This window comes from Bison bison, unplaced genomic scaffold (assembly GCF_000754665.1).
Source record: "Bison bison bison isolate TAMUID 2011002044 unplaced genomic scaffold, Bison_UMD1.0 scf7180017864145, whole genome shotgun sequence".
Taxonomy (NCBI): domain Eukaryota; kingdom Metazoa; phylum Chordata; class Mammalia; order Artiodactyla; family Bovidae; genus Bison; species Bison bison.
In genome coordinates, this window is record NW_011494717.1 from 9,480,606 (window position 1) to 9,493,635 (window position 13,030).

General features: G+C 39.2%; 1 protein-coding gene across 1 annotated transcript in view; it reads left to right on the forward strand.

The window, feature by feature from the left end:
* SLC4A1AP (solute carrier family 4 (anion exchanger), member 1, adaptor protein) overlaps positions 1-11,568 on the forward strand; it is a 24,198-nt gene extending 12,630 nt beyond the window's left edge. The window contains 6 exon segments of the mRNA XM_010840699.1: positions 4,183-4,303; positions 4,978-5,215; positions 6,988-7,074; positions 7,740-7,807; positions 9,595-9,664; positions 11,236-11,568. Coding sequence (XP_010839001.1) covers positions 4,183-4,303; positions 4,978-5,215; positions 6,988-7,074; positions 7,740-7,807; positions 9,595-9,664; positions 11,236-11,285 — 634 coding nt within the window. The 3' untranslated portion in view covers positions 11,286-11,568.
* Positions 11,569-13,030: the final 1,462 nt, after the last annotated feature.

A 13,030-nucleotide genomic window follows, 5' to 3' on the forward strand; every position in this document is an offset into this window, starting at 1 on the left:
TGGACTGTAGCCCACCAGGCTCCTCTGTCCATGGGATTCTCCAGGCAAGAATACTGGAGTAGGTTTCCAGGACCTCCTCCAGGGGATATTCCTGACCCAGGGATTGAACCCTTGTCTCCATCTCCTGCATTGCATGCAGATTCTTTACCACTGAGCCACTGGGGAAGCCTATATATACGTATGTTTGTCTGAATTACTTTGCTGTACACCTGAAACTAACACAACTTTGTGTATCAACTATATGTCAACAAAAAACAAAGGGAATGGATTTTATTGTATGTGACTATATCACAGTAAACCTGAATATTTTTAAAATGTCCAAAAAATATAAGAAATGCTCCAATCTTAGTGATTATATTTATCTGATGCAGAGCTCTGCTTTCTGTGAGCAACTCTATCCCTAGGGAATTTGTCAAAAACAGTCAATGGCAATTTTTTGAAATCACAGCTACCTATGGTAGCACTATCAGTTGAAGCTAACAAGAGACTGATGGCCAAAAATCTTTAAAGAAAAACTGTGAAAGGAGATGTCAAAGGGAAATTTTAAAAGCTATGACATATTTCTGGGAATCTGGAAGGCCATACATGTATATAGCACAATGTACATGCCCAGGAAAGGCATGAGAAGATCCCAGTAACACCTTTGTCTCACCTTGATGATCTGCACACAATCAGTAAGTGAAGGCTAAGGTAGAGTTGTCAACTGCCTGTTGGAGTGTTAACAGAAAGCCCCAGCAAACACACAGAACCTCTGATGAAGGCTGAGAGACGTTGTTTTAATGCATTTAAGGAAATCTCTGTCCATTCATTAGTTGAACACTAAGCTAATCAAGCAGAGCCTTCAGCAGTCCTTCACAATAAAGAATACAACTTCACACAATTAGTTGTGAAATGTAACTAAATGAACAGCAACAATACAAACTCTTGGAGGAGAGTAGGATCTGATTTTCAGCATTATATATTATTTTAAATGTTCAGCTTTCCACAAAGTCATAATATTGTAAAGAAATGGGTAAGTGCAGCTCAAGCACAAGAAAAAAAAAAAGAAGTCAATACAAACTATCCCCAAGAAATCTCAGACATTAGGCTTATTAAATCAGCTATTGTAAAAAGTTTAAATAAATAAAGGGGCTCATGTAAAAAGTATGAAAGTGATATTTCCAAAATTATTAGCAATATAAAGACAGAAATTAATATAAAAAATAAAAGTTCCAGAATTAAAAAATACAATAATGAAATGAAAAATTCACTAAAGGAACTCAAGAGCATATTTCAATTAGCAAAAGAAAGAATCAGCAAACTTGAAGATACATCGATTAACTATTTTTAGGAACAGAAAGGCAAAATAATTTTAAAAAGGAGCAGAGCCTCAGAAACTTGTAGGAAACAGCAAGTCTACCAATATACACTAATGGGAATCCTAGCAGACCCTGATGCTGGGAAAGATTGAGGGCAGGAGGAAAAGGGGATGACAGAGGATGAAGTGGTTGGATGGCATCACCGACACAATGGACATGGGTTTGGGTAGACTCCAGCAGTTGGTGATGGACAGGGAGGTCTGGCGTGCTTCAGTTCATGGGGTCGCAAAGAGATGGACACGACTGAGTGACTGAACTGAACTGAAACTTCTTTAAAAAACAACATGCACAAAAGGCTAATTTCCCTAATATATAAGGACCTATCCACCAAAGAGACAAATGGGCAAAGGGTATCAACTGAAAGTCCACTGAAAAAGAAATACAGATAACTCTTAACTATATAAAAAGAGAAATACAATTACTATACTTATAATAAGAGAAATACAAACACTACAATGTATTACCATTCTTATCTATGATTTTAAAACCACAGATGAAAAGATATGAGTACAGATTGTCATTTTAATGCCTGTATCTGTCATTCTCAAGAACAAATTGATAACTCTTTAGTATATTTAAATACTTTTTAAAAGTGGAATCTGTTCCTTTAAAGGTGGGGAAAAAGCACAGTCTCCTGAAGTTAATTTTATTGTTAACTTTGGTTTCAGGGGAATTATTGGACACAAATGATATTTGAATTATGTTATTGATAGATGGTAGATTAGCACTAGAGTTAGACTTCCTAGGTTTCATTCTCAACTCTGTCAATTACTTTTTGGGAATTTTTTTTTAATATATATAAAGTATCATTTTGTTTATAGAGTAGATTTGGAGTCAGTAGTTTAGCTTGACAGTCGGTCATAAATTGTACATAAATGTTCTTTTTTTTAAATTCATTTTTATTTGGAGGATAATTGCTTTACAATATACTTTTTGGGAATTTTAAAGCAAGTTGTATAACTTCTTTGATCTTTACTTTCCTCTTCTGTAAATTAGAAAAAATGATGTTGCAAAGATTAACTGAAAAGCACTTAACAATGTGCTGGCATATATGTATTGTCATCTTGTCATAACTTTTACTGTCACTGATATACTTAGCAGCTATTTGTGGAATTGTTTTTGTGGAGCAAAGGTAAAAACTCAGGAACCATAGTCCAGAGCAAACAAATTAACAGTGAGTTTCAATTCCAATTCTGTAATCCTTTAATCTGCGAAGTAGTCCAAGCTAGAAGACAAACATCAGCTTCCTCCAGAACCTCCCCTCCTGCTGTCTATGTGTCTTCAGTTTCTCCTCCCTTTCTTACTTTAGAAAGTAAAGTAAGAAAAAACTGCTTTAGAAAGCATCTGGCCTTCAGATGCTGTGTATCTTCTCCTTCCTCTTCTCACTTGAGGGTTGAACTTCTAAACTTCCTACCTAATTCCATTCCTCCTCCACCCACAGCAACTCTTGATTGTGATCCCATCTTCTACTTTTCATCTCCTTTGGGAGTCTTTGTGTGTCCTCCAGGCCAGCCAGGCTATTTAATGGAGCTGAGAAATATCTGTGTTGCTCTTGCCTTTGCTTTCCTGTGCTTCCTGATGCTTGTGGGGAGGAGATATGAGGGATGTTTGACAAAGCATCTTTAAGGGCAGGCAGGCAGGATTTCCTCCGGTGACCTTATCAATGCAATGGGTCTGTCTCAGTAGAGAAAGGGGGAGAGCACCTCTGAGCGGGGAAGACTAGGTAAAAGAAGGCAGGATTGGAACTGGGGCTTCAGTCGAGCAGAGTAATCAGTTTCTTGTATGGGTCCCTGTGAATCAAGAGTGCCAGTGCTGTCCTTATGTTCCAGAATGCAGGGTTGTCCTCTCGTCATGCAGAGAAAGCATAGGGCTTTCTTCCTTCTGTCTCCTCGTGCTATCTTGTCCCTGTCACTTATGCCTACTCTCTGAGTGTCTTGTCAGCTCAACTGCTGTCCTTTTTGTTTTGCTTTGTTCTTTTTTTCCTTGCATCTTTTCTAATTTTTACAATCTCTTCTTTTTGCTCTTCCTTAGCTTTACCCTCAGGTGCTTAGCTTTTAAAACTATATTCAGCCAGTGAGAACATTGACAGCTCACCAGCTGTGGGGTCTATCATTAATTCTTTGTCAGGATATCCTGCCTCCCACCCCCTATACACATACTTTTTTTTTTTTTTTTTAACTTCTGTGCTCAGAGCTGTTGTGTGTGGTTATGATAAGTGTGGCCTCCAGGTAAGTAAGGTATTGAGTCCTTTTCAGAGGTTGGTAGAAAATAGGGCTTTACACCATGGATCCATCTCCTGCTACTTAGTTGGAATGGATCATGTCTATGTGTACTGGCATGTTATGAATAAGTAATATACAGGCAGTACCCAGGTCAGTGTCCTTTGCCACTGACCTGTGTACTGTATGTATCATTTTATGAATGTGAAGTCAGATAGCATGTTGTAAATTAAGCACCTTGTAAATTACTAGACTGTGGTAGCAGCTTCATCTGACCCTTAATAGCTCTGTGTCAGTGTTGTCCATTCAAAGTCTGCTGGCCTGAATCCCTCTTCATTGGTGTATGCGTAAGTGTTTACTTTATGGAAAGTTTTGTTTTGCCAAAAGTTTCTTTCTCATGGTATTTTTAAATAAAACCTTAGCCTCACAGAGGATGAGATGGCTGGATGGCATCACTGACTCGATGGACGTGAATCAGAGTGAACTCCGGGAGTTGGTGATGGACAGGGAGGCCTGGCGTGCTGCGATTCATGGGGTTGCAAAGAGTCGGACACGACTGAGCGACTGATCTGATCTGATATACATATATATATAAAATTATTTTTTCTTCCTAGAATTGAAAGTCAGGCTACAGATGGAGAAAACAAAGCTAAAAAGCTCACATTGCCTCTCTTTGGTGCCATGAAAGGAGGAAGCAAATTCAAATTAAAAACGGGAACAGTAGGGGTAAGTTGTAGGTCAAGGTCTTAAACTTTTAGCTCTTGAGTTATCCTGAGTGAATTTTTCTCTTTTCTTTTCAAAACTCAATGACTCATTGCACAGTAATGTGAAAAGAGGCTGTGGACTTGGTACGATCACATCTTTTCCAGGATGTGGTTCTTGGATTTTTCTCTCAGCCTAGGGTTATCAAGAATTGATGAATCGGGACTTCCCTGGTGGTCCAGTGGTTAAGACTCTGTGCTTCCAATGCAGGGGGTGTGGGTTCAATCCCTGGTTGGGATCTAATATCCTACATGCTGCCCAGCTGAAAAGAAAAAAGAATTGATGAATTGATTCATGCCAATTTGCATGTAACCGATTTGTGAATTAGAATACCAGTTTATTAATTTGTGATCAATGTTGCATTTAAGAAAGAGTCTCCTGTGATTTTTTGTTTTTTTTTTTTCCTGGTGGATAGATGTTATAATATTCAGACTCAGCTAACACTTGTTAGTAACATAATCTATACACCTGGTTCTGCCATATGGTTTTTCTTCCTTCATTTAATCCTTCCATCACTTTATGAGACCTTCCCTGGTGGCTCAGATGGTAGAGGATCCCCTGCTAATGCAGGAGACCTGAGTTCCATCCTGGTCATACTGTAAAGCTACTTGTTCATGGATTTTTTTTTCCCCTCATAGAAGTTACCCCCCAAGCGTCCAGAACTCCCTCCAACTCTAATGAGAATGAAGGATGAGCCTGAAGTAGAAGAGGAGGAAGAGGAGGAGGAAGAGGAAGAGGAGAAAGAAAAGGAGGAGCATGAAAAGAAGAAAATGGAGGCTGGAAGCAGTAGGCTGCAGCAGGAGACAGAACCGGAAGAAGCAGCGCATGAGACGAGTCCTCCCACAGACTTCACATGTTCTAAAGAAACAAACCATGGTAGTGTCTTCTCTCTCCTTCCTAGGCTGTGCAGTGGGCATTTACATTCATCACGCATAGGTTTGAAAAAGCAAAGCCAGTCCTTGCTTATGCATTTTGACTTTGTGACACTTTGTGATAATGTGATACAGCTGACTGTAACCTACCTTCCTGGTCTTTCTTTGATTGCCAGTTATTATTTATTCTCACTGCAAAATATGGGCGAGTATTTCCAGTGTGTTCCAGAGTTACTGAAAGTTGAAAGCTGTGGAATCTGAAACCTCAACGGTTGTGGAGCAGTCCTGAATTGCTGCCACTCTGTGACTAGAGGCTGGTGGAACAGGGTGGATGACGGGGCCTGACCAGGTGGTCTCAGAGAAAGCCTTCCCTTAGTCATTTTTCCCCCACAGAGGCTAAATATAATTGTATCTGCAGCTTGTACTTCTCAGGAAACATCATACCTCATTCATCTTTTTGCCACAGTACCTGGCCAAGAACCTGACATGTAGTTTTCACCTACCTCAGCAAAGGGCTAATGAAAAATGTAAAAGAGGAAATTGATTGGTTTTTAAATATTAAGTATAATTTCTTCTGCTTATAAAAGGCATATATGTTCATTTTAGAAACTTTGGATCATACGTAAAAGTCCAAAGAAGAAAAGAGGAATCTGCCACCCCTAGATATTATTATCTTTTTAGTAGCCCCTTAACCCTTGTCAACTGCGGGGGTTATTTTCCTGCAGGTTTGTTGAACTGCTTTGCAAGATTAAGACTGCAGAGAAAAAAGGGAACATTAGGGAAAACAAAAAACATTGGCAGTAAGCTATGTGTGGAAATGTGTGTATATGGACTTCCAAAACCAGGCATGTCCATGTGAAAACACCAGGCCTGCCTGGTATTTTTAAGTTACTTTCAGCTGTTTTAGGCACAGAAAAGTGACTGTTTCCTCATCTTTGAGAAGTAAATCTTTTGTTTTTGCATTTTCCTCTGTTACTGGCACCATGCTTCGCCTTTTCAAAAAAGGCAGTTATACATACTTTTTTTAGCATCTAGTCTTTGATTCATTCATTATAAGGATGATACATAAGCAGCATTATAGGGGAGCAGTAAGTATTGTATTTTTTTGTTTGTTTTAGGGCCCAAAAGCAAATGTGTGTGTCTAAAAATAGCCGATTAAAAATTTTGGTTTATAAGATGCATTAATTAGTAAATGCACCTGATTAGGGGTTACTCCAGGCATTCATTCATTTATTAATTTACTTACTTATAAAACAACATTGGGATCATATTGTACATGCTATTTTATAATCTATTTTTTTCTATGTCTTAAAAAAATACTCTTTTAAGTGTGGTTTTAATAAGGGGCAAAGTGGCCCATCACGTGAATGTGCCATACTTCATTTAATTATTATTATGCATGTATATTTTTATTAATTTTTGCTATTATAAACATGCTTGTATGTAATAAATCTTGGTGCTCATCTTTGATTATTTTCTTTGAATATATTCCTTGAAGTAGAATTTTTGGTTAAGGAATATGTTCTTTTTTCAGGCTTTCAGTAAGTATTGCTAAAAAGTTTTGCTTCAGAGGTGGCCAGTTTTTGAAGTAGAAAATTGGTGGTTCTCTGTTAGACATCTGGAGGCATGTTTATTGCAAACCTAATTAAGCTTATTGAAGCTAATGATAGGAAAACTGGATGATTATGTATGTACTTAGCTTTTCTTGCTTTTGTTTTCTTGGGTCCCCACCGCAAATTAAGTTAATACAGTATGCTTTGGTTCTGCATTTTATAGAAAACATGTCTCAACTCAGCCAAGTGGAACAGAATAAAGATTGCCAAGAGATTAGTGAAGCAGCTGCATCGTGTGAGGAGCCCTCAGGCAAGTGGAACAGTGACTCCTCCGCTGCTCCTCACACTGGCAGCCAACTGGTGTCAGAGATAGGGTGGAAGCTGAGCTGCGGGGTGCAGACCTGGGGTCGATGCTGCTGCCAGGGCCATGGACAGAGTTGGAATATATGAGAGATGTCTGTTTGGTGCCATCTCACTTGTCCTTCTTTCCTCCTCTGCCTCCTGGGGTTCCCCCCCAACGTACAAAGCACCCTAATACCTTCGTTTTCCTCTGGTTCTGCAAAACCCTCTACAAATTTACCTCTCCCAGAGTTGAGTATGTGCCTATCATGAGGGTAATTCCAACATTCTTAAATTGGTTGAAAGATTGGCCTATTAAAAGGACTGTTTTTTGTTTTTTTTTCTTTCTGCTTTTAACTATAATGATTAAATTGTAAAATAGTAAAGTCACTCCATTTTCCTTTACCTTTTCAAAAGGTGTGATTAAATTCAAGCTTAGGATTTGAAAACAAAGGTTATTAATGAAGGGACAGTTCTCTCTTTATATAGTCTTTACGGTAGTCAGAGTTTTTGAGAATTAGATTGTGGTGTTTTCTTCAATAATTATAATACTGTTTAAGGAGGAATTTTTCTTTTCTTTTTTATTTTTCTGAAATAGCCATAGCCTCTTTTTTTTTTTTCTTTTTCATAAATTAGCATCAAAGAATGAGAATGAGAAAAGCAGAGATGAATTCAAGAAAAAGAAACCTCCTGGTCCAGGCAAAGTAAGTATTTTAGTCATAATCTTCACTTCTGAAAGTAAAAATGAATCCCTTTGTCATGAACCATATCCAGAAGAGTGAATCCAGGGGCTGTCTTAGCAGAATTCCCAGATGTCTACTACTCTTTCTTCTAGAAATCTGGGCTCTTTTATTTTTGAATTTTTATTTTTTTAACCTGTGGTGGAAATCTTTGTATTAATATATCAGTGCAGTGAGAGCTTCCTACCATGTGAAGTGAAGTGAAATAAAAGTTGCTCAGTCATGTCCAACTCTTTGCAACCCCATGGACTGTCCATGGAATTCTGCAGGCCAGAATACTGGATTGGAAAGCATTTCCCTTCTCCAAGGGATCTTCCCAACCCAGGGATCAAACCCAGATCTCCCGCGTTGCAGGTGGATTCTTTACCAGCTGAGCCACAAGGGTTAACCCAAGAACACTGGAGTGGGTAGCCTTTCCCTTCTCCAGGGGATCTTCCCGACCCAGGAATTGAACCAGGGTCTCCCGCACTGGGGATGGATTCTTTACCAACTGAGCTATCAGGGAAGCCCTCCTACTGTGTGGGTGTACTCTGTTGAACCAGTTTCCTACCGATGGACACTTGGGTTCTTTCTAGTCTTTTATTATAACAGTGCTATAGTGAATAACCTTAGTGTATATATAATTGTGTTGCTGCTGCTAAGTCACTTCAGTCATGTCCGACTCTGTGCGACCCCATAGACGGCAGCCCACTAGTTTCCCCTGTCCCTGGGATTCTCCAGGCAAGAATACAGGAGTGGGTTGCCATTTCCTTCTCCAGTGCATGAAAGTGAAAAGTGAAAGTGAAGTCGCTCAGTCATGCCCGACTCTTAGTGACACCATGGACTGGAGCCTACTAGGCTCCTCTGTCCATGGGATTTCCAGGCAACAGTACTGGAGTGGGGTGCCATTGCCTTCTCCGTATAATTGTGTTAGGATAATGTAAGTTCCCAGAAGTGGAATTGCTAGGTTGTGTCAGGAGGTCCACCCTCAGGCTGGGTAGTTTCACAAGAGGCCCAGCATGTGATGGAATTTACAACTGTGGTGTCATCATTCACATGAATACTGAGCACAGCCAGCAAAGGGAAAAGGCACGTGGACTGAAGTCTGGGAACCAGGTACAAACTTCTAAGGGTCCTTTTCCAGCAGCCACATAGGCTGTGCTTAGTTCCCTTCACAACAGGTGACAACTTGTGAAACCGGAGAAGCTCATTAGAGACTCAGTCCCCAGGACTGGTATTGGGGACTGATCACATAGTAATCCTGCCTGGCATCTGCCCAAATTCCATTGTCCTAGAAGGAAGGCAGGTGTTTGGCATAAACCACATTGTTTTTATAGTTTTGGCTCAGTGGGCCACTCTTGTCAGGTAGGGTAGTGGGAACTCTCCTGAAATCCAAGTTCCCAGATGCCAGCTAACAAGTCTTTCACACAGGCCCTTCAAAGGGTAACAGTTAGGCTGCTTTGTTAACTTTTTTGCACCTGTATCAAAAGGCAGATGTCAAATTTTCCTCTCTGGGGTTAGAACTCTGACCTGCATTGACTGCCTCTTTTAGAAAAAAGTGCCACTCTGAGTGGCTGACAATAAGCTTGTTGAAGCTTTATGGGAAAAAAAAAAAATCAAGATTCAGAGAGAGAGTGATCCCCCATTTTTGGTTACTTATGTCAAGATCATTAGTGGAAACTGTTCTCTCAATTTTTGTTTGCTAACAAAGATAGGGACAATACTTCTTAGACTTAAATTCTTTTGAATAAAATAACATCTTTTCTTTGCAGGTTCCACTGATACTTTCCTCCAAATATCCAGAAGATGACCCAGATTACTGTGTGTGGGTCCCACCTGAAGGTAGATGGGTTTTACTTTTCTTTAAGATTTATTTATTTAGGTTTCAGAATAGGTAATATGTACATAAGTATAAGAACTTTACAAGAGTATATAGTAGAAAAGTCTCCCTTCTGGAGGAATAGGTAGATATTTGATGATACTAGGAGATTATTGTTAATTTTTTTAAAAGTATGAGTGATACTGAGTTATCTTTTTTAGAGAAAGTCCTTATCTTCCAGGAATATTGTACTGTATAGAAGTGTTTGCAGATGAAATGATAGCTGGGACTTGCTTAAAATAATCCCGTGGTGGAGGATGAGGGAAGATAGAGGAGGGGCAATAGATAAAGCAGGATTTGCCACATACTGATAATTGTTGAAGCTGAGTTCTGGGTACATGGAAATTCATTATATTTTTCTCTTTACTTTTATGTATGTTTTAAATTTTCTGTAAAGTGGCAAAAAAAAAAAAGTCTTCTAGCTGTGCTTTAGGTACTCAGTTTTTTTCCTTTAAAGACAACCAAATATCAGTTTCTTATCACTTCTTATATACATTATATAAAATGATTTTGAAAGCAATAAAATTTCATCACTTTTTTTTTTAATGTAAATGGAAGTATATCCTATACCTTACTGTTTTGCACTTAATAGTATATGGAAATCCTTCCATAGCTGCTTACAGATTTCTTTTCTTTTTTTTTATGGTAACATAGTTCTTTTTTTATGGTATGGATATATCGTTATGTATTTAATCAGTTCTCTCAATGTATATTTGCTGTCTTTCCAGTCTTGTGCCATTACAAATAAGTCTACAATAAGTAACTTCTAATAAGTATAATTTTGCAAGTGTAGACATGCACTTGTAGAAAACAAACTCATAAAAGTCAACATATTGGAACAGAGGCTATGAACATTTTTAAGATAGTATAAATTGCGTTCTATAGGGATTGTACTAGTTTATGTTCATACCTACACCCTTAAGGCAATATAGGGCTTCCCTGATAGCTCAGTTGGTAAAGAATCCAGCAATAAAGGAGACCACGGTTCGATTCCTGGGTTGGGAAGATCTTCTGGAGAAGGGATAGGCTACCCACTCCAGTATTCTTGGGCTTCCCTTGTGGCTCAGCTGGTAAAGAATCCGCCTGCAATGTGGGAGACCTGGATTCAATCCCTGGGTTGGAAAGATCCCTTGGAGAAGGGAAAGGCTACCCATTCCAGTATTCTGGCCTGGAGAATTCCATGGACTGTATAGTCCATGGGGTCCCAAAGAGTTGGACACGACTCAGTGACTTTCACTTAAGGCAGTATATGAGATAATTGTTTCCCCATGTACTTACCACAAGTTGCTTTTTCTGTGGGTTGGATTTCTAATATGCTAGCAATTAATAGAAATGTAGGTACTAAAATGCTTGCTTTTTATTTGCTAGTAAATGTTAGAGTAGTGGTGAAAAGACTGTAGTTTGAAATTATATACAAAAGGTCATATTTCTATTTGTTTTACTTTTTGGCCCACTGATGACTGGATATCTTTTCCCTCCTGACTTGGAAATGTGAATTATCTATTTTTCTTTGTTTCTTTTTATGCTGATATAGGCCAAAGTGGAGATGGCAGGACCCATCTTAATGACAAGTATGGGTATTGATTGCTTCTGAATCTTAAAGGAAGACCTTGTGGACCATGTGACATGGGATATTTAGGATAATATATCAAGTTGAATGTCCGGAGAAGGAATTCAGATGCTCATTTGTAAAATCTGGTGACTGGCATTTTCTTCTGTACTCCTAGCTTCCTAAATTTACCTACCTATCTGATTCTCTTGAATTTGATATTTATGTTTAAAAGTGTTTGTGTATGTATGTAAAAAGGAACCATATATTTTGAGAATTAGTAAAGTGAGAGACATGAGTCTATTAAAGTAAGAAGCTGAAAATGTCTCATGTTTATTTAAGGCCACAATGTCTTTCTTAAGCTTTAGGGACTATGCTTTTACTGAGCAATAGGGTGTTTTTGTCAGATGGGCTCTAGGATTCACTGATAATTGCCTTCTCATGTAAGTGCTGAAATAGGAGGTCATACCAGGGCATAACCCTGGGTTCTCTGTCATTCTTGGAACTAAGAATAGATACACAGTGGGGGTTTCCTACTCCCTCCCACTGTAGGCCTCCTGCCAAGTTTGAGGACAAACCCTGGCTTACCAGGACACAGTTCAGGAACACATAGCACACCTCATGCACTCAGGCACCAATGCTGATAGAAACTCAGCCCTTTGAATATCCTGGATTCTGACCAATCGGGTTAGTCACTCCTCCTGTGGAAAGGTGCAAATAAGGTCACAGAATGAAAAGCTGGATGTCTTCTGCCCTCTGTGGGGCTTCTCACCTCTGTAACGAGGGGAATAAAAGTCCCTTCCTCTCTGGAAACATGAAGAAATGCAAAACTATGTCTATTTCCACTCCCGCTTCCCATCATTAGTGCCTCTTTTCCACAGGAAAGGAAAGCCTAAGAGTGGAAGCAAGGTGGAAAACCTGTGGATTTGGCTGGAGGCAGACATAGTAAGCAGGCAGGAGAAAGGCTGTGGCCCAGCGAGAGGGAGTGGATGAGGTGTGGATTCTACGGGATGATGAGGTGGGCAGGAAGCAGTAACGAGAAACTTCAGTTACCCTGACAGATGTCTGGCCTGCTAAAAATAAGTCTGACTTCTCAGAAAACAATACCAATATTGGCATTAAGAGAAACTACTATTTTGGACTTCACTTAGACCAACAGACAAGAACTTGATGTAAGGAGTGACTGGAATTTGGGGGCAGAGTGGCCATGCCACTGTAGATCTAAATAGTGGACTAATCCGGATCACTGATCTTCAAAGGTAAAACTCCAAAATTGCATGTGCAATCCTAATACTTGAACAGTTAAAAATATACCTAACTCTGGTTGAGTTGAAGGCATCAGGATTGGATGTACACACATACATACAGCTGCATGCATATCTTCCTCTCCTCATTCTACTCTCACAGTGACCTTGAGGAATCCTAGGTGCTTCACAGAGCACAGTCTGCTTTAGGAAGGCAGATTTCTAAATGTTCTGGGAATAGTATGTACAATCCTATGTCTGGAGAGCATGAGAGCAAGTAGGATTCCATTGGCCAAAATAAAATATAAACATGTAACTTGTACAGTTAACATCAGTGTTTAAAAGACCAGCACGTGGATCTTAGCTTCTTTTTATCAAATAGGAGGCTTTGGGGACATGACTTATATTCCTTGAGCCTCAGTTCTGTCCTGTTTGAAGCCAGGACAGTAATGCTTTTAGCTCTTTGGATATCGGGTTTATTCTAGGATCACATGAGACCATGTAGACAGATGTGCTTTACACAGTTTTGAAGATAC